Source organism: Podarcis filfolensis (genome assembly GCF_964270895.1).
Source record: "Podarcis filfolensis genome assembly, chromosome: 3".
Taxonomy (NCBI): domain Eukaryota; kingdom Metazoa; phylum Chordata; class Lepidosauria; order Squamata; family Lacertidae; genus Podarcis; species Podarcis filfolensis.
Genome location: NC_139606.1, coordinates 66,021,150 through 66,048,222, shown reverse-complemented (window position 1 = coordinate 66,048,222; position 27,073 = coordinate 66,021,150). Strand labels below are relative to the sequence as shown.

Below are 27,073 nucleotides of genomic sequence, written 5' to 3'. Positions count from 1 at the left end.
TCTTGTCTGCAGAAAGTCCTTGGTTCAATCTCTGGCATCTCCAGGTGGGAATGTCCCCAGTCTGAAATCCCAGAGAGCCATTGCCAGTCTGTAGATAACACTGAGCTAGATGGATCCATGGTCTGACTTAAAACAAGGCAGATTCCTCTGCTCCTGAGGAAACCAAGCCCAAAGTATGTGCTAGCAACCCAAAATATCTCATTGCTTGGAGACTGGGGTGCCTGTAGCAGTATCTAAAAGGAAATTGTTGTCTCCTACCTTCATTTTCTTTGGCAGGGCTATCTTTGCACTGGAGAGCCTCCAGATGTTCATATGATTCAGTCCCGTCTACTTTTTGAGGAGTGCTTCAGGGAAGGTCTATCTTCCTTGCCCTTCCCTAATTTTCTGGGATTTTAACCTAGTATCTCTCTTGCTTCGTCATCTTTCCTTCTCACTCTCTTCTGTCCTTTTCCTCATGAGAATGAATACTATAAACCCGCCGGCAGGGTTTTGTAATTGTTAATTTAATTTTATTATCATGTATTGTCTTCCATGCGTGTGAGAAATAACCATAATAAGTATTCACCAGTTATTTATTATTAATAGCTACTTCTCAGTTACATGCAGTGCAAGAGTGAGACCCCAATTTTATGGCCCTTTGAGATGACAGTCCTTTCCCTTTGTTTCAGTATCATGAGCAGCCATGGGAATGGGAGTAGAAAACAGCAGATCTCTTCTCTGTCACACCTTCTGCCCTGATGGTGTGGTCCAAAGGATACTCCCTGAAAAAGAGGGAGACTTGGCTTCAAATCTTGTTCATAGCAGATGATGTCACTTCTTAGCCTCAATATTTGTCCATGATAAATATTTTCAGTACAGCTCATAACTGGCAAGCATGGTCATCTGCAGTTTTGGAACAACTGTTTTGTACGGCAGAATCCCAGAGGTGAGTTGAGAACCAGGCACACTGAAGAAATCCCGCAAGCTCAAAGCAGAAAGCTTCTAATATGATGTGACACATCAGCAGTCAAGAGTGTGGCATTTGTAGCTGTGTGCAGGGTAAATGTCTTGTTCTGGTATAATTAGTTGTGTGACATAGTATGCAGTTGTGCTGCACCAATGCATGGTGACCAAGGTCTTTCCCTTTGACATGGGAGAATGGAATTTCACTTTAACATACATTATTTTTATTAGCCAAGGGCACAATTCATATCTTTCTGAGAAATATATCCCACAATTTGGGGTGGGAGGGTGATATGTTCAGTATACTTTGCTTCAAATTCTGACTTTCTCAGCACAGATCAGGTATCCATTTTTATCCTGGGTGACTTACAGGCAGGGATGGGGGAGAAATTCAATTTGGCTCAATTCAGAGTTTCAGAAGCAACATACAAACTAAAAGGCAGCCAACCTTTGAAACTCACACCTCTTTGAATTTTGCAATGCAGTTCTCCAGCCAAGTAATGCATAGAAAGTATATACTAGGCTAAAAAGCATGCCTATAAATGCATATACTGGTGAGACTAACCTGCAAATACACATTATACTGGGAGGAAATTGCTTGCAAAAATATGTATTAGGGGAAATTTGCACTAAAAATCTGATAAACATTTATGAGGACTTTTTGAAAATGCAAACTGAAGTGGAAATATGGAGAACTGAAGACTGAAAAGATGAGAAAATGAGAGAAACAAAACATGATATATTTACCCATCCCTACCTACAGGCTAGTCTGTGGCAGCTTTCAAAGATACAGTTCTACTATATGAAAAAAGTTGCTGGCTGTCAGAAAAGTCAACGGAGTGCTTAAGAACTGCTTTCCCACAGAAGAATGCTCCTTTGTGTAGCACAGTATCTTATGTCCAAAATTGCTTTGTGACAGACACTGAAGTAACAAGTTAAAACACATGCTGATACCAGAGTCTGCTTCCTCTTAGCCTTCCTTAGCTAAACATCAGCTTAGCTTAGGCCTTGGGGCAAGCAGATGTACAGCGCTTCTCAAAACCAAGTTTTTACATTCTTGTTGGGTGCTGAAATGTGTGTGTGTGTGTGTGTGTGTGTGTGTGCAGTTCACCTGGAACTGCTATTCATTTTATCCTGTTTACCTTTTGCCCACAGAGATATTTTCTTACAAATGCCAAGAAGTTATTCTTTATGATTTGTCTACCTGTATGAAATTCAAAAGACAACTTACTGTCAGCTCCACCCCCAAGTCGGCTTCAGTAGCTTCACACTGTAACCACTGCATGGATCGTCTCATTGGTTGGCAAAGAGGCTGGTGGCTTGCTGCTTCCCCTCCCCATCTCCTCCAAGGCTTCCATCTGGCACCAGACCAATGCCTCTCTCTTGTCCTGCCTCAACAGAGACCAGCAAAGCTTTCTGGCCAGAAATCACTGAGGGAGAAGCAGCTACGGTAGCCGTTCCGACTGTACCATGCCGCCAAAGGACGATAAGAAGAAGAAGGACGCTGGCAAGTCAGCCAAGAAGGACAAGGACCCTGTCAACAAGTCCAGTGGAAAAGCCAAGAAGAAGAAGTGGTCCAAAGGGAAAGTAAGAGACAAGTTGAACAACCTTGTTTTGTTTGACAAAGCTACTTACGACAAGCTGTGCAAGAAGGTGCCAAACTACAAACTCATCACTCCTTCTGTGGTCTCTGAAAGGCTGAAGATTTGAGGCTCCTTGGCCAAGGAGCTTCTCAGCAAAGGCCTAATCAAACTGGTGTCCAAGCACAGAGCCCAGGTCATCCACACATGAAACACCAAGGCGGGGTACACCAGCTATGGATGAGGATGCATGAGAGGTTATTGGGTGGCTTTTAGACTCTGTACATCACAAAAAAAATAAAAAGATTTTCTGAAGGGGGAAAAAACAGACTAGCAAATTTATAATGCATGGTGAATTATGTTAACCACCTGCAATGTAGAGAAAAAAACCACATTTTTTATGCATTCAGACTTGTAGGTTAAGAACCCATAGGTGCCTGTGTGGCAATTATGACAATGATATATCTCAGCAAATCTGACACATCAGATGTTAAGTCAGGCAAGAAGTACAGAACACAAACTTCCTCCGAGTCACAGGGTCCTGCAATGCCCAGCTCTAGTAGTCAAATACTACCACCCCCTCATCAGAGGTAGATAGTTAAATTGTAAAATGAGCCATTCCCTGATAAAAATTACTAGGATGAAGTTATTTCAGTCCACTGGCTTGGAATGCAATCCAACAAGCAGGATGGTCTCAGACAGGTGTCCTATGATCAAGCATAGGGTCCCTCTCCAACAGTGGAGGGTCTCTCTGCTAGTCTGTAGTTCTCCTCCCTCTCCACGGTCTCACCTGTTCCCACTTCATTCTCAGCCCCCTGTTGTTACTTTAGTTGTCATCCAACAGCTCAGTTGGTAGAGCATAAAACTCTTAATCTCAGGGTCGTGGGTTTGAGCCCCAAGTTGGGCAAAAGTTTCTTGCATTGCAGGGGGTTGGGCCTTCATGGTCCCTTCCAACTCTATGATTCTATGATCCATCCATTATGCCACAGAACTGCCAGGTGAACCCTGAGCAATACAAGACACAGTACATACTTTTACCTTTTCATTAACACTGTTAAAGTAGAACCTTCTTCTTGCCTGAATAAAGAGAAGAGCCACACTATACTTGCAGTAAAGAAAGAATCAAGGGCTCCAGGAACCCACATGTTCAGCAGCCTGGAGGGGATTGATAGTTTATTTATTAATGTTATTATTAAAAATGTATACTCTGCTCTTCAATGGTCAATCAGTACAGCTCACTAAAGTCATGAGATGCAACTTCTGAAGGAGTTAAATGGGGGCTGTAGAATCCAGAGAGCATTCCTTTTTTAAAAGGTTAGGGTGGAATTCAACATAGCACTAAGTGGGGAATGCACACAGGGAATGAGGTCTGCTTGCACACCTGCACATACCCTAAAACTCTTCTGAGTTTCACCCCCAACACTCCTAAGCAGATTTAGGGGACACACAGAGGGTGCAGGGGGAGAAGAGGATAATTCATGTTTCATAAGTGAACCGAATTACACACAACAACAACAACTTAGTTGAATCTCATCCTGAGTCCGTAGTTCTCTGCATGTGCTCAGAGGCACGATAGTACTTTTCCACATTTTTTTCAGTGCTAAATCCCAAGTGGTAACAAGTTTCAAGGCTAAACCCTGACTCTAATGAAACTTCACGTGTTGACCTTTATGCTTAACAAAGCTCCTTCACTCTGACCAAGGCTTTAGTTATTTCTCCATGGAAGACAATACATATTATCTCCCATGATTCAATGAATCCCAACTTTCCTTCACCAATCCCTGACAAATAACTCAAGACACAACGTTTCTAATTCCACAGAAAGGACTTCACTCTTCCATTTTGCAAAGAGAACAAATGATGCAGTTTATCACCCAAAGCCTAATCATTTTGTGATATACTGCTCTATCTGAAACGTGTGTGTATTGGTGCATCATACATTATGACTAAGCTGCCTGCAACTGCATACGTACTAAATTGCAGTCCTTGCATCATGGTTCAGTCTATTTCAGCACAGAATGTTGCGACAGCTTGGTGCTAATGTGCATATCCATTTATTGTCTATAAAAAAAGACACCAATGTTATCTAGATATTCGTTGATGGAACATTCCTTCAGTAGGTTTTCTGAGTGATAGGGCACTGGGGAACTAATCAACAAGTTTCACTTAATGACACAGAATAACTCACATACTTTTGCAGTACAACACTCTTAAGTAAATACAGGAATATGAAGAAAACCCTGCTGGATCTGGCCAAGTGCCCAACTAGTCCAGCATCCTGTTCTTACAGTAGCCAACCAGGTACCTATGAGAAGCCCACAAGCAGGACCTGAGTGCAACAGCATTGCCTGAAGTTCACCACCAAACCAGGGAGCCTTCCAGACTCATCAGAGAGGACGATCAGGAGCAATTGCATCTATGACCTTTCTTTTCTCCCCATTCCATAGCTCAACTAGGACCTCAGGAGAATCGCCAGCTCTAGCAGCAGAACATCCCTCAGAGTCCATAAGTGTCTGGGGTTGACCATTGTAATGGGATCTCTAACCCTGCAGAGGAGGGGACTGGCACATAAGAGCAAACTTTGCCACTGGGACTCTGACCATGGCAATGTGGTGATCACTGCTACTCCCAATTTTCAGACCACCCCTCTCCCAGCCAGAAGCAAAGATCGCTGTGTTGGGTACATCAGTGTTACAGGAATTAACCATGGGTGCCTGTCTATGACATAAAAGGACAGTGCACTTAGCATTCCATACCACAAACTGGGCATGCACAGCTCAAATTTCCCAGTAACAAAATATTATAATTGGCTTGCTGGGAAAGGAAAGTTTATGGGAATGTTTTTCCACAAAGACAAGAAGCCAACTCTCTCCCTCCCTCTCCCTCTCCCCAGTCCCATTGATTTCAACTGGACTTACACATAAATGTCTGTTCTGAAATGTGGCCAGAATCAATGCATGAAGTATATAAATCTGCCACTGGAAGTATATCCAGGTAGAAATTTCACCAGAAAAAGCATCTATGGAAAACATAGGGAAACCTTGGAAAGCAAGGCATGATGACTGCACTGGCCACCCTCTACTTCCATCAACCATGTGGAACAGTGAAGAATGAGAAAAGGTGTGGAATGATCCCAGTCATGTCAACGGTAAAGACTGGCATTGCCAAAACCATGCAGCTGATCATCTGTTGCAGGACTTTCTGTACATGCCATTGGGCTATGATCAGTTTTAGCAAATAAGGCAGGGGTGGGGAACCTATGCCCTTGAAGATGCTGCTGGACCTCAACTCACATTATCCACAGCTGGCATGTCCAGTGGTGATGGTTGGCCAGATGTAGTCCAATAACAACTACTGGATGGACACTGTTTCCTTGCCCCTGAAATCAGGCATGTGAATCAATGCAGAACAGCAGCAACAAATGGTTGAACAATGATGGCAAATATGCACCAAATTCCCTCTGGGAAAAGAACAGAAACATTCATTTTGTGTGCTTTGGTGATGCCATTTCAATGCTAATGAGATAGCGGTAATCTAATTATTTGGCAAGAGTCAGCTGAACAAGAAAGACCACTGTTATTTTGTTTCATGTAGAAATGTAGGCGTGTTTTCATGAGATAAGCCCAGAGAAATGCCTTTCCTTCCAAATTATTCTTACTGGAGGAAAATGTGGCCGTGTGTTGCAATTACGGCTCATTCTCATACATTCAAAGTCGCAGATAGAACATAATAGTAAATTTCAAGGGGGGGAAAACCTTGATTTAGAATAAAAACATATAAAGATTTTTCTGGCCACAGTTCAGAGAAATGTGACTAACAACACACACAGCTAGCAAAGCTTTAAATGATTACACAGTATACATCACTATAAAAGAAGGCATATAGACCACAAATCAGCCCCAAACTCTGGCATATGGGATACTAGATTTGAGGTTTTGCAGCTAACACTGATAAATAGAGAGGACCTAGCAATCATATCCAATGTGCAAGCTGGTTCAGTTGTAGCCATTGAACAAGCAGGGAAGAGCTCAGGGGCAGAGCTTCCAATTTGCATGCAGAAGGTCCCAGGTTCAAACAGGGCCGTAGCTAGGGAATGGCGAGGCAGGCCCCCACCAGGGGTGCAGGCGATGGGGGGTGCAAAATCGGCTAAAAATATGTCCATAAATATAAATATTGATTATTGCCTCATAAGAAATGGTTTTAAATAGCGGGTGAGTTGAATGGGTGGAAGGGGGGGATTGGAGGAGAGGTGGAAAGAAGAGCTAGTTTGTCTGCTGCTAGGGGCCACAATCTGGATGGTTCTGCCAACGGCGCAAGATCACCTAGCTACGGCTCTGGGTTCAAACCCTGGAGAAAATATTGGGGGGCCCAGGTAAGCTCCACTCTGCATAATAGATCACAAGACGTGGCTCACACACATCATTTGAATGGCAATGTCAATCAACTGTCGGGCAGACCCCTCAAATATTTTATTGGCGGGCCAAAGGGACCTTGGCCTGTAGGAGTTGGCTCCTATGCCTGGAGAGCTGCTGCCAGTCTGCATAGACAATGCTCAGCTAGATGGGCCAATGGTCTGACTCAGTATAAAGCAACTTCCAATGAACACCATTGTCAGGGTGCTGTCGATGGCTCCTGGCTGATTGCCCAGGAAAGCAGAGAGACAGAGAAAACACAGGCTTTTTATTCCTTTTTATTATTATTCCAGATGCCAAGGCAAGACAACCAAGACTTTTCAGTATCTAACGTTGCTCCAAGTGAAGCTCCGTGCGCCCCTTCTCCATACTCCCCTATTAATCAGACTCCTCCCCTCTTCTACAGTTGCTAAGGGTCCGCTGCCTTTACGCCCTCTGCTCTGCTATTCTCAGTGAGCGCCTGGTTTTAGGGGCGGGGATGGGTTCTGGGAGACTCTCCAGAGACACTGTGTCCGTCAGCTACTGCTTGGGCCCTGCGTTCTCAATACTACCCAGCTCCTCACCTCCCATTACTTCCCAACTTCTTCCCTCTTCTTCTTCCTCTGGGGTGTGCCCGGGGTCGAACCAGTCCTGTAGATCTATGTTATCTGCCCCTTCCTCCTCTCTGGGAGGCCCCAGGGGAGGTGGTCTCCACCACTCCTCTTCATCTGCACAGTCCCTGACAACCATAGGCACTTTCAGGTGGGTTTTGATTGTGGGGTGGGTGCTCCTTATGCCTGAAAGTTCTTTGCAGCATCCACACACCCTTGTTGTCATCAAAATGCCAGCCTGTGTTCCTCCTCCTCTCCAATTTAATCTGGATTAATTCTTTTAATGGAAAAACTGATGAGGTTTTTTTATTGTTGTCAGTGAACCATCCATGATATCTCAGCAACCCATTTGCAATACTAACCTGCACCCCTTGTGCTTTCTTAAACCTCTTGCAGTACCCATATTATCAGACCCACATTATGTTTGCATCAATTTGCTAGCTGTCAGATTCCTCTCCATATCAGTTTGTGCTGATATCCACTGCTGCATGGATCGGACTTGAGAGTCAATCTAGCTACCCACCCCCAGCCCCAGTCCCCAAGGCTTTCTCAGGCTCTTTGTGTTTTTGTAAGCCTGAAGCCATCCTGGGATATTTTTTAACAAGTTATGTTGAAGCTGGGGTTCCAAAAGAAAGTGCTTTCTGTGTTATAAATCTGTCACTTTGGCATTCCTATCTGATCACTTGAAGAGAATTTCATGTGAGAGTAGGTGGTACAGGCATATTGTGGTATCTGTGGAATATCCCCCCCCCCCAAAAAAAAACCTGTTATGGCAGCACAATTTCAGTGCAGTCTAACACCTGTGCTACCAAGAACGATGATGTATTGTTCCTTGTTTAATATAAAATACAGTTATATGATGTTGCATCAAGCAATTGCTATCCTGCACTTTCCAGTGCATATTGTTGTCACTTTTTTGTTGCAAAACAGTCTGGGTAGGTTTTTTTTGGGGGGGGGGTTGACATGCTAGAGCACCAAATCAACTTTAATTGCACCACCTGAATTTTCAGAGAGAAGATGTATAGAAAGATTCCCTTTGCTGCATTTCAGGGTTATTCATTATTTGTCTCACATTTTGTTAGGGAGTGGGGGAAAAGCTCAAATACTCTTGGTTAGAATTGTAAGGGCTGTGGGGAAAGATCACAAAAATCAGACAGAGCAAAGGAAGATTAAAAGTTCCTGTGAACAAAGGGAAATGATTATCATAAAGCAACAGATTTCAAGAGTGATAACTTTAAATAAAGGGATCAGAGTGATGTTGGGAAAGAAAGAAGATAACAGAAGGTGGATGAGAAAATGTGCTCCCCAGAGGTGTATCCATTCCTAGTGATCACAACCTGTCAGGGATGGAGAATAATGTGTCTCTCAGAGAGAATGGAAGTACAGGACTGTCTTGCTTCTGTTTCCAGGTATTGCAGCTTAGACTTCTGTATTACAGCATCACAGATAAAGTTGTCCTTGCTGGAATCATTGACCCGGACATGGAGGAAAGAATGCCCCATGTCATCTCCTCTCTATCCATCTCTCTTCCTCCTTTATTATCTCCTTTCTTCACTATCCCCCCTCCACATTCTTTCCGACTCCTTCCTCTCCTTAACTATCATCCCCACAATATTAGGCATGGCAATATCCTGCTATATTTATTGTAAGCCGGAAGAGCCCAAAGACCTCAGGAGACAGATCCTCACTTTCAGAAACCAGGGTGTGCTCCAGCAAAATTGGGTCCCAGTCTCCCAGTGACTCTAGAGTTATGAAGAAGACACAGTCATAGCAATAAGGAAAGGGAGTAGTTCCCCATTATTATGTTGTTGTGGGATATGTGTGCTTTGCATGCCCAGGTGGAGACCCCCAACCCCAAGAGCCACCCAGAAGAAATGAATGACTCATGACAACATGTTATGGGATTAAACTGGCCACAACTTTATTTAAACTTTCAGATGTAGGAAGACCATTGGGCGCGTATCCCTCCCAGTCCCCAGCCGGGGATCTGGGGCACATCAGGGTAATCAGGTCTGTCTGGGAAGTGGGCTGGCTCTGGAAGACATTTGTTTAGCAGAGTGTCCACCCCCATTTCACCACAACACTGGGGAGTGCACCGACAACCTTTCAACGTATGGTCAGTGACTCCCCTCCAACTTAGTCCCTTTAACGGAGAACCCTGGAATCACAGCCGCCGGGGGGGGGGCATCACCGCTTCAAACCCCCCCACACACACACATTTAGGGAAGATAAACTAAAGGATTGCACCCAAGGCCTAAAACTAAAGTTGTGGCATCTGCTACGGGGAAGGTGAAACCTGCCAATGCGGGGAAATTCCTTCCTGGTCCCTTAACAGCAACCATCCTAAGACTGTAGCAGCGCCTGCATACCTGTAAAAGAAGTTAACCTGTAATAAAAGAGCATTAAACAAAGGGAGGGGAGGGGAGGTGAAGCCGCGCGCTATCAGGTAGGATCTACCCATTTTAACTACACAAAGAGCTCTGCCTTCCCCTGCCACAGATAGGTTCATTAGAACTGAGGTTTGGTGGGAACCTCAAAGGGCTGTGACATGGGGAGGTGGACCAGGAACTTCTGCCGTTGTCTCAGGGATGGGGTGCTGCAAGCGTCCATGCAAAGGGCACCCTCCGGTTGACAGGAGAACGGTCATGACCCCATTTTAGTCATATCTGCATGTGCCAAGTTTGTCTTGCTACCGATCAGTTGTGACCTACTTGTCCTGCGGTTCTCGCATTCACTCAGCAGAGGCCACCTTCTCAGCAGGTACTTGCATGAGGTACTTTGGCATGACAGGGCCATTCACTGTCCTGGGTGAATTTCTCCCTAAAGCCACAGACAAATTAAAAGATAAACCCTTCAAATAAATTGCTTTTTTTCCGTTTGCCATTTGCTTTTTTAAAAAAACAAGATTTGAGGGATTTCTCCTGGCACCAGTTCCTCGCTGTACTCATCTTTTATACCACGTGGTGTCTACCGAACGCTGTGCAGTCAATTATGCAGTATCTGGGCAGAGAAACAATCTCTGCACTCTCGCACACTCTATATAGTAAAATATATCATACAATTGGCTTTTTTTAAAAAAAAAGTAGTTGGTGAAGAGAATCTATATGGGGGGTGGAGCAGGAATGGAAACACTGCTTCTGCACAGTTTTCTCTGATTTAATTCATATTAGGAAGGCTAAAGGGGAGGGGGAGAGAGAGAGAGAGAGAGAGAGAGAGAGAGAGAGAGAATCTGATTGTGTGTGTGCCACTTGCACTCAAGGCCAGAGACAGCCTTAGAAATAATCCAGACTGATATAAAAAAAACACTTAATTGACAATATTTTATATAAATGAATGTCATGCACCTGTGACAGCTTATTGCTATTTGTGAAGCAATTATCTAAATCTGAAGAGGGGGCTTCTGCTATAACTGCTGAAGGTTAGGGAGATGTTATTTTTGTGTTGCTTTATATTCAAATTAGCTTGCAATATTTTGAAGACAAATTAGGAGGGTTTTTTTCCTGCCTGTAGTTTTTAAAACCTCAGCAGAGCTGTACTGTGAAGCTTTTTAAAAAATAGATTTAATGAGATTCATCCACTTTGGGGTTCAAACCCCAAAGTGAATGAATCCTTTCTGCTAACTTACTACCTACATGTATAACTGTTCTTGGCATCTCTGAGCTTGCCAGACACCTCTTAAGTCTGAAGCTAATAATAGTAAATTTTCTTGATTTCATCACCACCCAGACCTAACAAGGGCACACAGGGTTGAAGAGAAGAAGTGGAAACTGAAAGAGGAACAATCCTCTGCTACAAGCTTCTAGCTTTTCCCATTCCATGCAATTTAGAGCCCCAGATGCTGCTGAACTCCAGTTTAGCCAATGGTGCAGCATGATGGGAGCTGGAGTCCAGCAACATCCAAAGGGCTGCAGGTTCCCCAACCCTGGTTGAGATTCAGCCTGACTAATTTACTCTGAGGACTCTGACTTAGCAAGAAGGGGAAGCAGCAAAGGTTCTGGGTCCTCCATGAGATACCCAGGTGCCAACACCTTTCTTAACTTGAATCAGATGTTGGATGCAGCAATTTGTAAGCTGAATCCCATCAAGGTGTAGCAAATGTAAAATAGATTAATGAGTGACCCTATACAGACCACTCCTTGCTTGGCTGTACGTTGCCACAAATCTAATGTACAATCTCCAGATTTGTGCCTGTGTAGATAATCCAGGCTGAACTACTCGGTGCTTTCTAACACAACATGTCTTGTTTTCTGTATTTGTATCACACTGTCAGTTAATATGTAGGAGAAGAAAGCTACAGTGATTCCTGCATTTGCGCAGGAGCTTATGAGATTAAAGTCACTTATCTAAAAACCCTGTAATTTTCCTGTTATACCAAATGCATAGTCTGGCCATAGTATTTAGTAAGAGTGTATGATCTGGATACCAAACGATTAATTTTTTAAAAAGTTGCATTGGTCTAATCAGGCTAGAACACAGCAATTCTGGTTACATGGTTTTGTTAAACTGAGTTGTCGTGGTTTGTTTCATCAAAAGGGCCTGTATAACTTGTAACTGAACACACACACTTTGATACTATTCTACTGTAGCTCTGAAGTAGAACAACTGATTTAGGCATGTCGGAATGATGCACAATAATGCAGGAATGCGCAGCAATGAATCTGGAAGTAGCCACAAAATCTCATAAAGACGTCACAAAAAGGGGCGGGGCGGGGCGGGCTTATGTGTGCTCCGCCAACACAAACGGGGGTCCTGAACACAACCCTCACGCAAAACAAGGATTGCCTATATTCAACTTCTTATCTGTGTCATAGGAATCTGCCATGGTAGAAAGAATTCCTCCTACAATTTGTATTATAAATCTGAGCACATTCCAGTGATGGAGGTGGAAGTTAGATTATAACAGCAACATTTTTACAGAATACTCAAGCCAGCAGCCTAATGAATCATAACGAGGATTTTTGAGAATTTCTATACAGATTACATTAACAGCAGTTTGCTCTACATTCTCATTCCCTTTTAACATCCCTCTGAAAAAACTGAATTTTGAGCCAGACAATGAATAATTTACCTAACCACTGAGCTGATAAGCAATCTGGTTTATGTATATGTTTTATTCATTCTACAATATCAGTCAACAATTAATACAGAAAGATGGGACAGATATCTTAATAACCCACACCCAAGACGTCTGTTGTAATAAGTAGTAAGCTGCTGCCACCTTCTGAAGAAAACCTAAAATTACTCTCTTTATAGAAGTCCATCTGATTGTGCATAATTACATACATATTCACAGTTAGGAAAGCTTAGCCCCTTCTCTAACCATTTGTGATGTCACCGTCTCAGAGGTGAAAACTCTCAGGCAACCACCATTAGGAGACCGAGTGAGCCTGGCAGAATTGGGTATTAAGGGGTTTTGGAGTGCTAGTTTAATCAGGAAATGAATTTCCAAGAATTTCAAATATTATTTTGTTGATCAGATCAAGCCCTACTCTGCCCCTAACTCAGAAATCACTCAGAACGCACGAAGTCTGAGTTCTCTCTCTCTCATACACACACAGAGTCCAAGAAAGCTGTTACAACAACAGCATTGAAAAAAGAACACCATCTTCCATGCAGAGGCTAAGAAGGTACCTAGGAAGGTACCTAGGTTCCCTTGCACCCTTGGGAAGGAGCTGTATCAGCACCTCCAAAGCCAAGAGAGACCATGGAGCAGAAACTCAAAAAGTTTGCTTTTCATTGCCTTTTACTCTCTGCCAATGACCCTCTACAGCCATCAGGGTCAGGTCTGCTCTGCTCTACCTCCCCTCCTCCTCCTCCATTGGTCTATCTGTCTGAGTGCATGGACAGGCAGGCAGGCTCCTAGACACTCCAAGCCAGAATGGAGAGGAATGATTTTTGCACCCACTGCGCCTGCTCCCTCGGTGGGGCCTCACCTGGCCAACCCCTAGGTACACCCCTGCTCCCATGCTTGTCTGAAAGAAAAAGGCTGCAACCAATAGATGGGTTGCAAGGCTCTTGGGCACTCACATCTTCAAAGCAGGGCAACTTCTATCCCCACCCTGACTTCCATGCATTGAATGCCAAGTCAGGAAAGGATGCTATAGGTGGCAAGGAAAAGGGGATCTTGTTAGTCTACCAATCTACCAAGAGCACTCATTCATAGGTACAGAAAGCATTTACATAGTAAAAGCATCCCAGCATCTAACTATCTGTTATCTTATTTTATTGCAGCCTGTGAACAAACTATTGGATACCAAACCAATAAACACTAGGATGATTCTTCAGCATCAACTTCATTGGACTGGTCATGGTGTTCAGATGCCTGATTATATCGTCTTCCAAAGCAACTACTCTATTCCCAACTTAAGAATGGAAAGTGAAATACTGGTGGACAACAAAAGAGGTTTAAAGATGCTCTCAAGGCAAATCTTAAAAAATGTAGTATAAGCACTGATAACTGGGAAATACTGGCTTGCGAGGGCTCCAATTGGAGAACAACCTTTACCAAAGGTGTCATGGACTTTAAAGCAGCATGAACTCAGGGCTTAAAGAAGAAACAAGCACATTTGGCAAACCCTCACCATGATCAACTCCCTCCCAGAAACCTACGTCCCCACTGTGGAAGGACATGTGGATCCAGAATTGGCCTCCACAGTCACTTACAGACACACTGTTAAGACTGTGTTCACGGAAGACAATCTTACTTGGCTATGAGTCATTGCTAAAGAAGAAGATCTTCTCTGTGTTCTTTGCTGTTACTATTGTCAAGTACTGCAGGGGGGAAAGTGCAAGATGGGCATTTGGCTTCTTGATAGATTATTTTGAACTAAATGGAAGAGATGCATGAAAGGAAAGAAGCAGTGATGGCTACCTTCAGAGGTTTATTGCTCTGTATCATTCAGAAATGTTTTAAAATTGCTTCATCTGGGGTGCTTGTTTAGTCTAATAAACTTCTATCACATGTATAAATTCAGATGCTGTTTTCCCTATTCTAAGAGAAGCATGGACTAACTCGGATAAAAGTTTAAATTTTTTAATGCCAATTGACAATAATAGACATTTCAAAGTTCACATAATTGAGTGCTCCATTACATTATAAAAGGAGTGAATGAATAAGACCATCCATTCTATCAATGCACAGGCATTTTGGATAGTCAAAATGGTTTGTAGAGGATGGACCACTGGCATTTCCATTCTCTATTACCTAGGGATCCTGCTTGCAGACTTGAGTCCCATAACTCTAACTATCTCATCCTCAGTTACAAATGACCAGGAGTACAACATAGGGCGAGTATTAAGACAGCTGGCGGTGAATTAATTATGTAGTGAGGAATTTCTTCTTATACTTTAAAGCCAAGGAGGGACAGAGGGGAGCAGCTGCCCACCCACCCCCAGATCAAGTAAAACACTAGAAATACTTAACTAACTGACCAATCACGTTGGTTCTGCCCCCCCCCCCTTAACAAAGTCCTGTCCCTAACAAAAATCCTAGCTACGCCCATGAGCCCATTGACTCCATTTGTTGCAAGAGGTGTTTATGGGTGTTCTGTCCTATGTTTACATTGTGTTCTGTACTACCCTTAGCATCTGTGGATGCAAGGTTCGTTAAACAAAAAATTAATAAATCAAATATCGCTTAATGCAGTTTTGGAAGGTTTTTGGAGACTCAGTTTGTTCTCCTTTGGAAGCATGCCAGCTTGTTGCGTGCACAAAGCCAGCGATCCATTTGGAACCGGGCAGATTAAGCACCAAAGCGCGTGATTCGAGAGCAGCCAATCCCACTTGCCGTTTATACCCGGCCGGCTCTCGCGCATAAGCAAATCCGCATCTCCAAACAATCCCGCCTTCGGACGTGAAACATACGGCGTAGCGGAGAAAGAGGGAGCCGGGATCGACGGTCGCTGGGCGGAGCTTTCCTCGGATTGCCCTCCGCCTTCCGCGCGCGGGCGGAGGCTCGGAGGAGGCGGCGCCAGAGTGCGCCTCGGAGCTGTCCAGCGCTCGGTGGTGCTGATCGGAGCCGGCCTGTTCCCTCCGCGTCCCCGGCTGGCGCGGGGAGGGGCCACCATGGGGCGCCCTTCGCCGCCGCCTCCTGGGCGGCTCTGGTAGCGGCGGGGCTCTCCGCCTGCCCACCCAGCGTCCCCTCGGCTCTCTCCCTGGCCGGCCTCGCTGCGGCCCTCTCGGAGCCATGGCTGCGCAGGTGCCCGGCCCGACGGGCCTGCCTCTCTTCCTCTGGCTGCTGCTCTTGCCGCTGCCGGCGTGGGCGTCGGGGCAGCTCCGGTCGCCGGCTGCGGGGTCCGGGGTCGAGTCGCTGCTGGAGGAGTTCCGCCGCCAGCTGCTGCAGCAGGAGCCCCCGGGCGGCGGCGGCGGAGGCAACGAGCTGGCGGAGGTGGCAGCAGGCCGCTGCCGCGGGGGCAACGGCGAGCCGTCGGGCTTCTTCTCAGCCAGGCCCGACACCATCATCCGCACCAAGGACTCCATCGCGGCGGGAGCCACCTTCCTCGACTCGCCGGGCTCGGTGGCGGGGCCTAGGCAGTGCCTGGACGCCTGCTGCGCCGAAGCCCGATGCACCCTGGCCGTCGTGCAGCAGCCGCAGCAGTCGCCCGCCGCGCTGCGCTGCTACCTCTTCAACTGCACCTACCGCGGCCGCGCCGTCTGCCTCTTTTCCCCGCAGCGCGGCTACAGCAGCTACGGCCTGGAGCCCAGCAGCCGCCCGCCCGCCCCGGGTAAGAAGGGGCCTTCCGTCCGTGGCAGCCGCCCTGGGGCCTGTTGGGTTTGTTGGTTCAGTGAGCGCTCTGAGACCGGCACTTGGTTGGGGGCGTGGGGAGGAGGCGCTTTGGGGGGGCCCGGGAGGCTCTTGGAAACGGAGCGGTTTAAGGCTGTTGGTGCTCACCTTAGACTTGTACCAGGAAGGAAATGGCAGTCGCTACAGGGTGGCCTTGTTTACATACTAGAGCTTCTGTCGCCGGCGGAGACGAAGGGGCCGGTTGGGGCGGGGGGCAGAAAGAGGACAGCTCTTTCTCCTATGGTGACCCCATAGATGGAGTGAGACGAATCTTTGCACAGTATATATTATGTAGGCACCCACTATGCTTCAGGCAGGCAGAGTGCATCTTTGTGCCATACCCTTTTTCTGCCTGGGCCTCCTTGATTGATTGATTGATTGATTGATTGATTGATTATTTATTTATTTGGTATACCACCCTTCACCTGCAGATCACAGGGCGGTTCACAACATCTCCGTGTCCTTATTACAGGCCTATGTAGTGGTGGGTGGCGAGCAAGATAGTGGGATTCTCCTTCTCTTCTTTCCTTCTCGGCCCAACCTCTTCTCTTGTTCGAAAAGTATACATAAAGCTGACAAAGTGGCAAAAGTGTCGCTCACTTCTCTCCTCTCTCAGTTCTGTGGGTAATATCCAGCTGAGTCAGGGGTAAGCAACATGACATCCTCTGGATGTTGCTGGACTACAACTCCCATCACCCATGCTGGCTGGGGCTGATGAATCTAACAACATCTGGTGGGCACCACCTTGGCTACCCCTGAACTAAGATATATTTAGAGGAGACCCATTGAAATAAGTGTCCTTGGATTTCACTGGATCTGCTCCAAGTAGGATTTAGTTCAATATCACTCTCTGATATTCAACTAAGTTTTACTCAGAGTGGAGCTGTTGAAATTAAGGAGCCTACCTTAGCCATATTCATTCATTTCAGTGGGTCTACTCAGACTAAAACTTAGTTGAATACCACCCAATGTATTGTTAAGGTCCTTCATGAACACACAAAGGCATGCATGAATTTCCTTCCTCAACACGTAGCCGCAGTGCTTTTGCATTGGTGTCAAGCAGCTCCCAGTCAAAGACTCTCTGCCCACTCAGGTGAGAATGACACAGTGTCTGTGTCATTGGCGGCAGCCCTTACAGAAGCATGACTCACTTGCTTCTCCGCAAGGCACTTCCATGTAGAAATTAACACATTATAAACACGACAGTCATGATGTGCAGACACTGAGGATCTGCAGTGAATCACTGCTTTATATGTAGGAACATTGCTCATGCAGAATCTTCAGATGTTACAATCTTTGTCTGGACAATTTGTCAATTTCTACACATAGAAATCCTGTGATGAGTGAAGTGGCATGAACACGCAAGTCTGGCAGTTCCAAACATGCAAATGCATGCAGCTTTGGGCATTTGGGGAAGGGCACTTTCCTACCTTCATTTTCAGAGCACAAGAAGGTTATTGCAACTCATTTTGCATTACTTACAGAAGATATTTGCTCTCTTACAAGTAAATGGAAGGTTGCAGTTTAAGCATGCTAGTGCTGAGAAGACAAGAATGCCTTGATTATGAGCTGAGTGGTTTTTTTCACAAGACTGGTGTGAACCACAGCCAGTTTTCAGACGTAAGAGCCAAGGTCTTTAGGTTCTAGAGAAAAATGTGAGTACTCTCAGGCAAGCTGTCTATTTTCTTTCTTTTTAAGTTGGTAAAAACCAGGGAGAGAAACTTGCCTGGACTGAGAGGTCCATGCCTCTGCTTCTATTCTTCAACAAGTTTATTGCATTCACTAGCAGAGAGAGCTAGGGAATGGGAAAGAGGAGAAGTGAACTGCTGCAGCAACAACTGCACCTCTGCTCAGACTGGCAAGGGACCAGCACCAAGTGACTTCTATGTTTGTCCATTAAAGAGTGAGGATTTTCCCCCCTTGGGAGGCTGTGGCAGCAGCTTCCCCAGAAAAAGGGGCATTGAGAGCCCTCAAAAGTTCCATGAAGGCTGCATGAAAACTGAGTAGGATCTCTGTGTGGCCTTCTCAGTCCTCTCCTTCCAGTCCAATGAGTATGCCTGCCTCCCTTCTCTTTCCCATCTCACAGTGCTGTGCCTTCACCATCCAGGTGTGTTTCTGTGAAGGCACTTGTGTGCCAGAAGAGAACTCAAAACTTGCCAGGGATGTGTGCTCTCTTTCCTTTTAGTAACCGGATTGCTTTTCTTGTATTTAGAAGCTGATGAGCCTCCTCTCAGCAAGGCAGGGAAAGACATTATGCTTCAGTTGCCCGTTAACTGGGTGATTCTAGATGGCCGAGAAAGTAGAGATGACCATGGAATCATACAGTATGAGTGGAGACTGCTTCAAGGTGCCCCTTCAGTTGATATGAAGGTACCTATAACTTTGTAGTGCAAGTTAATTATTTGCTAAATTTGGTCCTGGTATTGTAAAAATAACAATGTGAACTTTTCAGAGTGCAATCAGATAAAACCCATAATGAGATGTTTTAGAGACTGTAGACTGTTTAGTTGATATTCATTTCTCAAAGCTGGTATTTGTCAGGAAATTGGGTTTCTACACATATACATATACTGTATGTATATATTACAAATATATTACGAATATGGGCATTAAGCCTTAAATGAACATGCCTTGCAAACATTCCTTCCTCATATTATGCATAAGGGAATGAATATGTGTATACTATTATCGTATTTGGAATCCTGCTGTTTGGGTTTATTATTTAGCCCTGCAGTTGGCATGAAATCTTCATTAAGAAGGAAGAAGTTGAAATGGGTTGATCAATTTTATGTTTATTTTTTTAATTTACTCTTAGGATACCACTGCACTTCTTATGGTCAAATATTTATTTTCTGGGCCTGTGCTCATTGCTACCAAAAGAGCACTGGTCCAATATGCTGATGCTTTACTACGTTTTTACACTACCACTACTCACTGTTTCCAATTTCAGTCTCTCTCTATATATATATTCTTATCAGCTGCTTGGCAGACTTTCAGGTCTGTGCTTGTGTCAAAGCATGGATGTTGGCTTCATTCAGTAGCATTCTGCAGGCTTTTGACTGTGTTACTATAAAATAGCAAGGGTGTGAGGAGCAGGACTTGGTTAATTAATGCCTTGGTTTCTTTGGGACAGGTACCACAACCTGGAACTCTGAAGCTCTCTCATTTGCAAGAAGGGAAATACATGCTGGAGCTGACCGTGACAGACACAGCTGGCCAAAGAAGCTCAGATAATGTCTCAGTGACCGTACTTCCAGTGGGTCACTCCATGTTAGGTGAGAAAATGGTTGAAATAATATTTTTGCAACCGCATGGTATCTGTCAAGCACTTTGAACTGAAGAAGAGATTGAGAAGTCTCATCGCACAAGCAAACTTACACGTGTGCAATGTTGATATTGCCCATAATTATGAAATTGACAGAGCTTACTCTCTAATGATGAGGGGAGGGAAGGCTGTGCCATTAAGAGCTATCTTAATGCTTTTATTATGTATTATGTTGTTGCTGCTATCATTATCATTATTTCATTTATATGCCACAATGCCAAAGTAGGCTTGTAAGTGGCTTTAGAATTTATTTATTTATTTATTTATTTATTTATTTATTAAACCGTTTTTGGTGAAGGGCAGTATAATAATCTCGTAATGTATAGTTTCTGTAACTCCCATTCCAGCATTTCCAGTTTTAAACAACTCAGTTTAGTGGTTCTCTTTTCATGTAACTTGAGAGTTGGTTTGTTACAGGATGTTTTGGGGTATGTTCGCGCTACCAGTTCCTCTGCGATGATGGTTGCTGCATTGATATCACCTATGCCTGTGATGGAGAAGAGCAGTGTCTGGATGGGTCTGATGAAGCTTTTTGTCAGAAATGTGAGTAAACAGCACACTGAGTTTTCACGCATCTTTTACTTATGCACCTTCAAATGGACCTTTTTCCTCTACAGACTCGCAGAGGAAAAATGTCTGTTGACAGGAGGGGTTTGAATTCAAACCACACCTGCAGATGGAAAATTTAAATGGGGCTTGCTGTCACCAGCAATCTCCTGATCAGCATTGCAAGTGAGCTCCTTTGAAAGAGCATTCTCAGTGTCAGTCATCTGATTATTTGAGTGTTTAAACAACATATACACACACACCCCATAAAGACAATGTCTGTGTTTTAATTTATTCAGTTACTTCAGGACAAAAGACAATAACTCACCCAGCCACTAGCTTCATCCAGCAAAACAGCATTGGACAAACTAATGATGTCAACAAGGAACTTGCATTTGAAATCACCCAGAAAACTACTGTAAGCAATCAAGCATCTGATGCAGACAAGATCAACAAATCATCCTCTCAGGGACCAAAGAAACAAATTACTGGGTTAATGCCAGGTATAATGAATATACCTTAAATATCTCTGAAATTAGCACACTGCCACCACAGTGCAAGTTTGATGTCATGTTTTGCAGCATTAGTATAGTTCTCAGTATGCCTCTTCCTAAGAACTTATAACCAATACAGGCAATGCTATGTTGCTAAGCACCTGTACTTGCAAGACTAACTTGGGCAAAAATAAAGACCACCCTCCGGTGCAGAATTAAATACACTTAAGCCCATTGATATCAATTAAATTTGAAGAAAATGTTGCGTGTTCTGAGCCTGATCATAGAATCACTGTTTTCCCTCCCACAAATACATGGAAGTATTTATCATTGTGTATTCTATGAGTAAGAAAGTGTTCTCACCCTGGTTAATTCTGATAGCTCTTAGTGTCATGTGCAAATTTAGAGCTGTATTCCGCATGTCTGAATAATCAAACCTCACAGTGTTGCACAAGATTCAGAGTGGCAGGGTCTACATAGAAAGTCTTCCTTGGCTCGTGTAACATGCTACACCTTCATCTTGGACACGGGAAAGGTTGTCAAAATGACCCTGAGCCTATACCTCTTACCATTTTGCTGCATATTCCAATACACATATATTCCAATACACATTTCACCCAGCATCTGGCTCTAATAGGTGCCATATGGTCTCCGTAGCCGATTACTTTTGCGTGCAAATTACTCTTTTGCCTTTTCTGCCTGTGATTCAATTAATAATGTGAGATGGACACAGTTCTAGCCACTGATGCGGAAAGAGCAGAAGTAGTCAGGCATGTTAAAGCAAAAACAAAATCCATCAGTTTCGTAGTTAAGAAACTGAAGTGTTCTAAAATAGTGACAACCATTAAATCACATACTTAATGCAGTAAGTACCAAACTTTAGAAAAGCTAAACCCTGGCTTATTTTTAGATGTTTTAGAAGACATAATGTTTATAGCTTCTTTTTCCTGCTTTAATCGCAGAGCTGTGCTTGGTGCCTCCTGCTGCTGGCCCCTGCAATGGCCATTTCCCTCGCTGGCATTTTGATGCTTTTTCTGGCACTTGCATACATTTCGTCTATGGCGGCTGCAAAGGCAATGAAAACAACTTCCTTCAAGAATCAGACTGCCTTGCTGAATGTGTAAAAGCTCATGGTAATAATCAGTCACTTTTTTTTAGAAGCGGGGAATATTGCAGTACAACATAACTGCAGAATCTCTTGTTTTTTTAGCTCAGAATAAGCCCCTTGAAATCCCAGGAGCTGCTTGAATAATCCTCTTATTAGAAGACAGGAAATTTGCAGTGGCAGCCAGGAACAATACTAATGCATCTGCAGCCTGTTATGAGATGATGAAGAGGAGCCCCTATGCTTCTGCTCGATGACAGCACTCTATGTGCTGTAGTTACTGAAAAAAACATAGAAGGGAGGGCAGACTGTAAAGCAAATGATTTGTTATGTATATGGAATATGACTTATAGCTATATATCCTGCTCCATATTTACAGACTCTAAAACCTCAGGGAAAGACACAGATTATAAAAATGAAAATAACATTGTGGTGTTAAAGGGCACTCCCATCGAAAAGAGCCATCCGGTTCCAGAAGCAGGTAATTACAATGCTGTATTTTTAAACTAACCCTCAGAGAGTTAGGTGTCATTGAACATTTTAATTCCCATTAATGTGCAGGATGGGATTGATTAGAAACAAAACAAAATGCCTTAACGATACAATCTTAACAGCTTGCATCATCAATTAATCACAAACTACAGGAATAACATCCCTGCATGATGGTTATCTCCTGGATTGGGTCAGCATGTCCATATACCCCTGCCTAAGCTTCCTTTGCTTCTTGGATTTGTTGTTGTAGTTAGTCTGATATGGGTGGCACTGTGGTCTAAAACACTGAGCCCCTTGGGCTTGCCAGTCAGAAGATTGGTGGTTCAAATCACCACGACAGAGTGAACTCCCATTGCTCTGTCCCAGCTCCTGCCAACCTAGCAGTTTGAAAGCGCATCAGAGTGCAAGTAGATAAATAGATACCGCTGCGGCGGGAAGGTAAACGGCATTTCCGTGCGCTCTGGTTTCCGTCACAGTGTTCCATTGCACCAGAAGTGGTTTAGTCCTGCTGGCCACATGACCCGGAAAGCTGTCTGTGGACGAACACCAGCTCCTTTGGCGTGAAAGTCACCTTCGACTGGATGTAACTGTCCAGGGGTCCTTTACTTTTTCTTTTTAGCTAGTCTGAAGACCACAGATTGGTTTTAAACCTGTCAAGGACTTCTAGCACAACAGCCAATGGCTTGCATCTTGTTTTCATTTCCACCTACTCTGGTGGGACTGTATCTTTGCATCAGGCTGTGTACACTCTTCTTCCTCAGAAGCAGGCACACTAAGAAGCCCATCCTATGCCAGAGAGACACCCTGCTTTGCCCAGCCACTCTCTTTGTGTCTGGCTTGCCTCTAGAAAGCCTGGCATCAAGGCTGCCAGGCTGGCTGTGCCAATATCTCAGGGCAAAACTACATGTTATGCTAATTCCATACCTGTGCCTTTATGTGCAGGCTCTCGTTGTTGTTTTTACATAAATTGCCAGGCCAGGACCCTCAGTCCAAATTGGGACCCTAGGATAGGTAAGAGTGGTTTATTCACAGTTGTCCCAATCTGGATCTGGAATACTGCACCTGCAGTTTGCGTTGGGGGAAAGCTCGCACTCATTTCAGTGCCGTTATTGTTGTATGCAAATTGAAGATATGGGGGGGGGGGCTGGGGCTGATCCAGATCAGGACCATAGTTGGGGGAAGAGGGTTAAAACTCCCCTATCTCCAACAGGGGGATCCTGCTCCAGATCAGACCTTCTATTCCAGCAATGGAATAGGAATCTTTTGTAATATGGCGCCCTGTACGATCCCACAATTTGGCACTAGAATTTGGTGGGCTTATTTCCTGGTAATTACCACTGTGTGAGGGTGCATACGGACTTACATACCGTAATTTTTGCACAACCACACTGCAGAAGCATATGCGCTGCATTTTAGACACGCAGTCTTCTCCCTCCTATTGACCTCAGGGAAAACCTGTTCTTCCAGTTTGCAGCAAATGCCAGCTTTGAACAGTTCTCATGGGTACTGCGTCCATGCCAAAGCCTGCAAGCTTATCCAGTATGCAAAAAGCGTAAAGCAAGTGTTACTATTATAAGAAAAAAGGGGCAGTTTGAGCAGCTAAACATGCAGGATGCTCAGAATGGGGAGGAACACAGGGGGAGATCAGCCTTCAGCTTGGAGGTTGTGTGCCCATATTTTTCAGAGTGAAGGCAAGGAGAGAGAAATCTGCAACACTGTTTTCCTTATTGTAGGTACAGCTGTTTGCAGTGTTGATAGCCCTAAGCACTAACTTTCATATGGTCACATTTCTTTTCTAGAAGTAGAGGATCCAATTTTCATGATCAGATATAAAGTCAAAATTCTGATGTAACTTGCAGCCATGGCAAATAAAAAAGAAATGTGTTGAAAACTGGCCTAAGCTTTATCTAGGTGCATGCTCAGACAGTAAACAGCATTCTGTTTATCAAAGTGACATAGACAACCATCTGGTAATATTGCAACAGAGTCTCAATGGCAAGGTTGTTTTAAAACAGTTTCACTAGGCAAAAGTTACGTTTTTGTGCCCAAGGGGAGAAAAGCACTGTTACAATTCAAAGTAGCTGCCTGGCTCTTCAAAGGCACCTTTCCTTTAAACCCCAGCACTGGGCATCATACCTGCAAGGCACTCTTGCAAAACTTGGAATTGTTTTACTGGAGACCAAGCATTATCTGTTAACTTTTTAAGAAAATCCTTTTCTAGTAATTGGGACAGCAACTGGTGTTGAATGTTTTTAAGTGGGTTGACATTAGGGATGAAAGATAAATTTGGTTCATTTCACATTTTAATGCAAACCTACGTGTTTTGCAGTTCCCAAAGCAACACACAAACCACAAGACAGCTGTCTTTTGAAATTCACACTTCTCCAAGTTTTGTGGTGCATCTCTCCAACCCAAAACTATGAATATTAGGGGGAAAGTATGCAAAACCAAAAACGCTAGTTAGGAAAAATAAGGTACAAAACTATTAGGGGGGAAATCTCTTGGGGGGGGAAATGTATATTCAGCAAAATAGCATACAAAATGTATGTATTAGAAGAAATATACACTAACATGCTGGTGAATTGTTGTTGTTGTTGTTGTTGTTGTTAATTTGGCTTTATATAGCACATTCTTGATTAGTTCTGGTGTTAACATTGTTTAACTGCTCTTTTCTTTCCCTTTCAAAGGTGCTGTCCTCCCTCTGGCTCTTGGGCTGGCCATCACCGCTATGCTGCTGCTCATGGTAGCTTGCCGACTTCGGTTAGTGAGACAGAAACTTAAGAAAGCTCGGCCCCTGATGTCTGAGGAATCCGATTACCTCATAAATGGGATGTATCTCTAAAGCAGGGTTCAGGTGACTTCCCTTTCCTTGAGCTTTCCTCAAAAAAAGTGTGCCTCTTGCATCTTACACTTTCCTCTTTTTTTTAAAAAAGTAAAAACTCATGTTTCAAGAGAAAATGCAGCAGCCACCTTCTAAAAGATTCTTTCTAACATCAGCGGTAGAGATGTTTGTAGCTGCACCAGCAGACAGACTGGCTTCCCTCTGCCAGAGCTCTAGGACTATCCTGTGCTTGTCAATAAGTCAAATTCCATCTTACTGGGTTGTGTATCGGTTCAGTCCCATGAAAATACTGCCATATCTAAGGTAATGTGGCTGGAGTTAGCCCTGCGATGGATGAAATGCCATGTTCTCCAAGAACTGCCCTCTCCTTGTAATCCATAATACTCACTCAGTTCTGTTTTGCAAAGAAGCATCATGCAGTGTTACAGCACCACTTTGAATATTGGTTTCTGGGTGGCTGATGATCCACATTGCTGCACCACTCCCATGTCCCAAGGGATGGCACAGGTCAGGGCATGGAAAAATATAGCAGTCATATAAGATCCTAGACACATCTATTTCCTGTTGTGTTGGCTCTCTGCATCTGCCCTTAGGTGAGAAATTAGATTCCTTTGACATAAATGATCTTTCTTTAGCTTCCTTTTACAGAAAGGATATTTATTTACTACTTTAAAACCAGCATTTTATTTTACTTTATTTTAAAATAACATGGCACTATTATCACTTCAAGATTGGTTCAAATAGAAGCATATTTTTCTACTCACCTACTTGCCTGGGTTTGCTTCTTACTTCTCACAGGCATGGGATTATTTACAAGCCACCCTGTTAAAGTGCAGAGTTTCCCAAGGTGAAACATTAGGCTTGGTCTATACAGGCAGCAAAATGAAGTACTTGGATCTTAAAGTGGTATGAGTGGCTTGTATCACTTCAGACAGTGGAAAAGGGAAGAGAGATGTTTTAGTGTTCCGTTACACAAAAACAAACCTAGCAGCACAAGCAGAAGGACCGTAGGGGAAACTGCCCTCTGCTATGCTATTTTTCTAAACACAGTGAGGATTCCCACCCTTCAAGCAATCTCTTTATCATGGGCAATGAGCAGCATTATCCCCCGCTTTAAACTGAAGATCAAAAAGATGATAGCATCCCCAGCAGTCTGAAGTTGTACACTCTATGCTAATAGCTCAGGACTCTGCCACCTCATTGTGCTACAGATATGGACTAGGCCATATGTTCAGCAACACATCCTATTGCTGCTATTGATACAACGCTGCCTGCTTTCATGGAGCTTGAAAGATTCTTGCTAATTGGACCCTCACAGCGAAGTTAAAGTTTCAGTAGCTGCATCAATTTTAAAGCTCATCCCGTCGTCTGATGAATTCAATGTATGACTGAATTGTCGGAAGTGTTCGTTATACAGTAAAGTTTGTAGTCTGTGTATCAGTTTTTGTGTGTGAACCCTCCTCTTTATCCATCTGTGCAAAGAAGTTCCCATCTGAGGACCCAGGTACAAATCAATGCAGAAAAGGCATGCAATGATTCTGTATGTCTCTCTTATTCTAACGAACTTACAACTTTGAATCCTACCGCAGACCTCTACATTGCCAATGTCCCAACCTGATAATGTAAACTAAGAGATAATAAACCTATTTTATTCTTAATACCTTGCAAAATACTTGTTTTCCTTTCAGTAACTATGTAAACAAAAATCTATGTTAGCAGGGTTCTGTATTGTTGCAAAACAGTGGAACTATAGAACCACTTCTAGAACCATAGAATTACAAAAAAAAAAAAAATTTCCCTCCAGTAGCACCTTAAAGACCAACTAAGTTAGTTCTTGGTATGAGCTTTCGTGTGCATGCACACTTCTTCAGATACATACATAGAATTAGAGTTGGAAGGGACCATACAAGTGGTCTAGTCTGTGATAACTGCACATGCATTCCTTTCACATTTCTGTCCCATT

At 44.0% G+C, this 27,073-nt stretch overlaps 1 protein-coding gene and 1 long non-coding RNA gene across 2 annotated transcripts in view; one reads left to right on the top strand and one right to left on the bottom strand.

Annotated features, from left to right (window-relative positions):
* Positions 1–27,073, bottom strand: part of LOC310760100 — a 142,176-nt gene that overhangs the window by 112,773 nt on the left and 2,330 nt on the right. The window lies entirely within an intron of this gene.
* On the top strand, positions 15,335–26,768 carry LRP11 (LDL receptor related protein 11). Its single transcript, XM_083607978.1, has 8 exons — positions 15,335–16,247; positions 18,519–18,676; positions 19,440–19,581; positions 20,049–20,174; positions 20,477–20,680; positions 21,634–21,804; positions 22,156–22,257; positions 24,956–26,768. Exons 1-8 carry the CDS (start codon positions 15,710–15,712, stop codon positions 25,108–25,110), a joined length of 1,596 nt encoding a protein of 531 aa, XP_083464104.1. The 5' UTR covers positions 15,335–15,709; the 3' UTR covers positions 25,111–26,768.

What these genes read in the sequence shown, in the direction of transcription:
- LRP11 (XM_083607978.1), top strand. Translation starts at nt 15,710, where the DNA reads ATGGCTGCGCAGGTGCCCGGCCCGACGGGCCTGCCTCTCTTCCTCTGG. An exon ending in AATTACTGGGTTAATGCCAG is followed by an intron (nt 20,681 to 21,633) that starts GTATAATGAATA and finishes CTTTAATCGCAG; the next exon opens with AGCTGTGCTTGGTGCCTCCT. An exon ending in CCATCCGGTTCCAGAAGCAG is followed by an intron (nt 22,258 to 24,955) that starts GTAATTACAATG and finishes TCCCTTTCAAAG; the next exon opens with GTGCTGTCCTCCCTCTGGCT.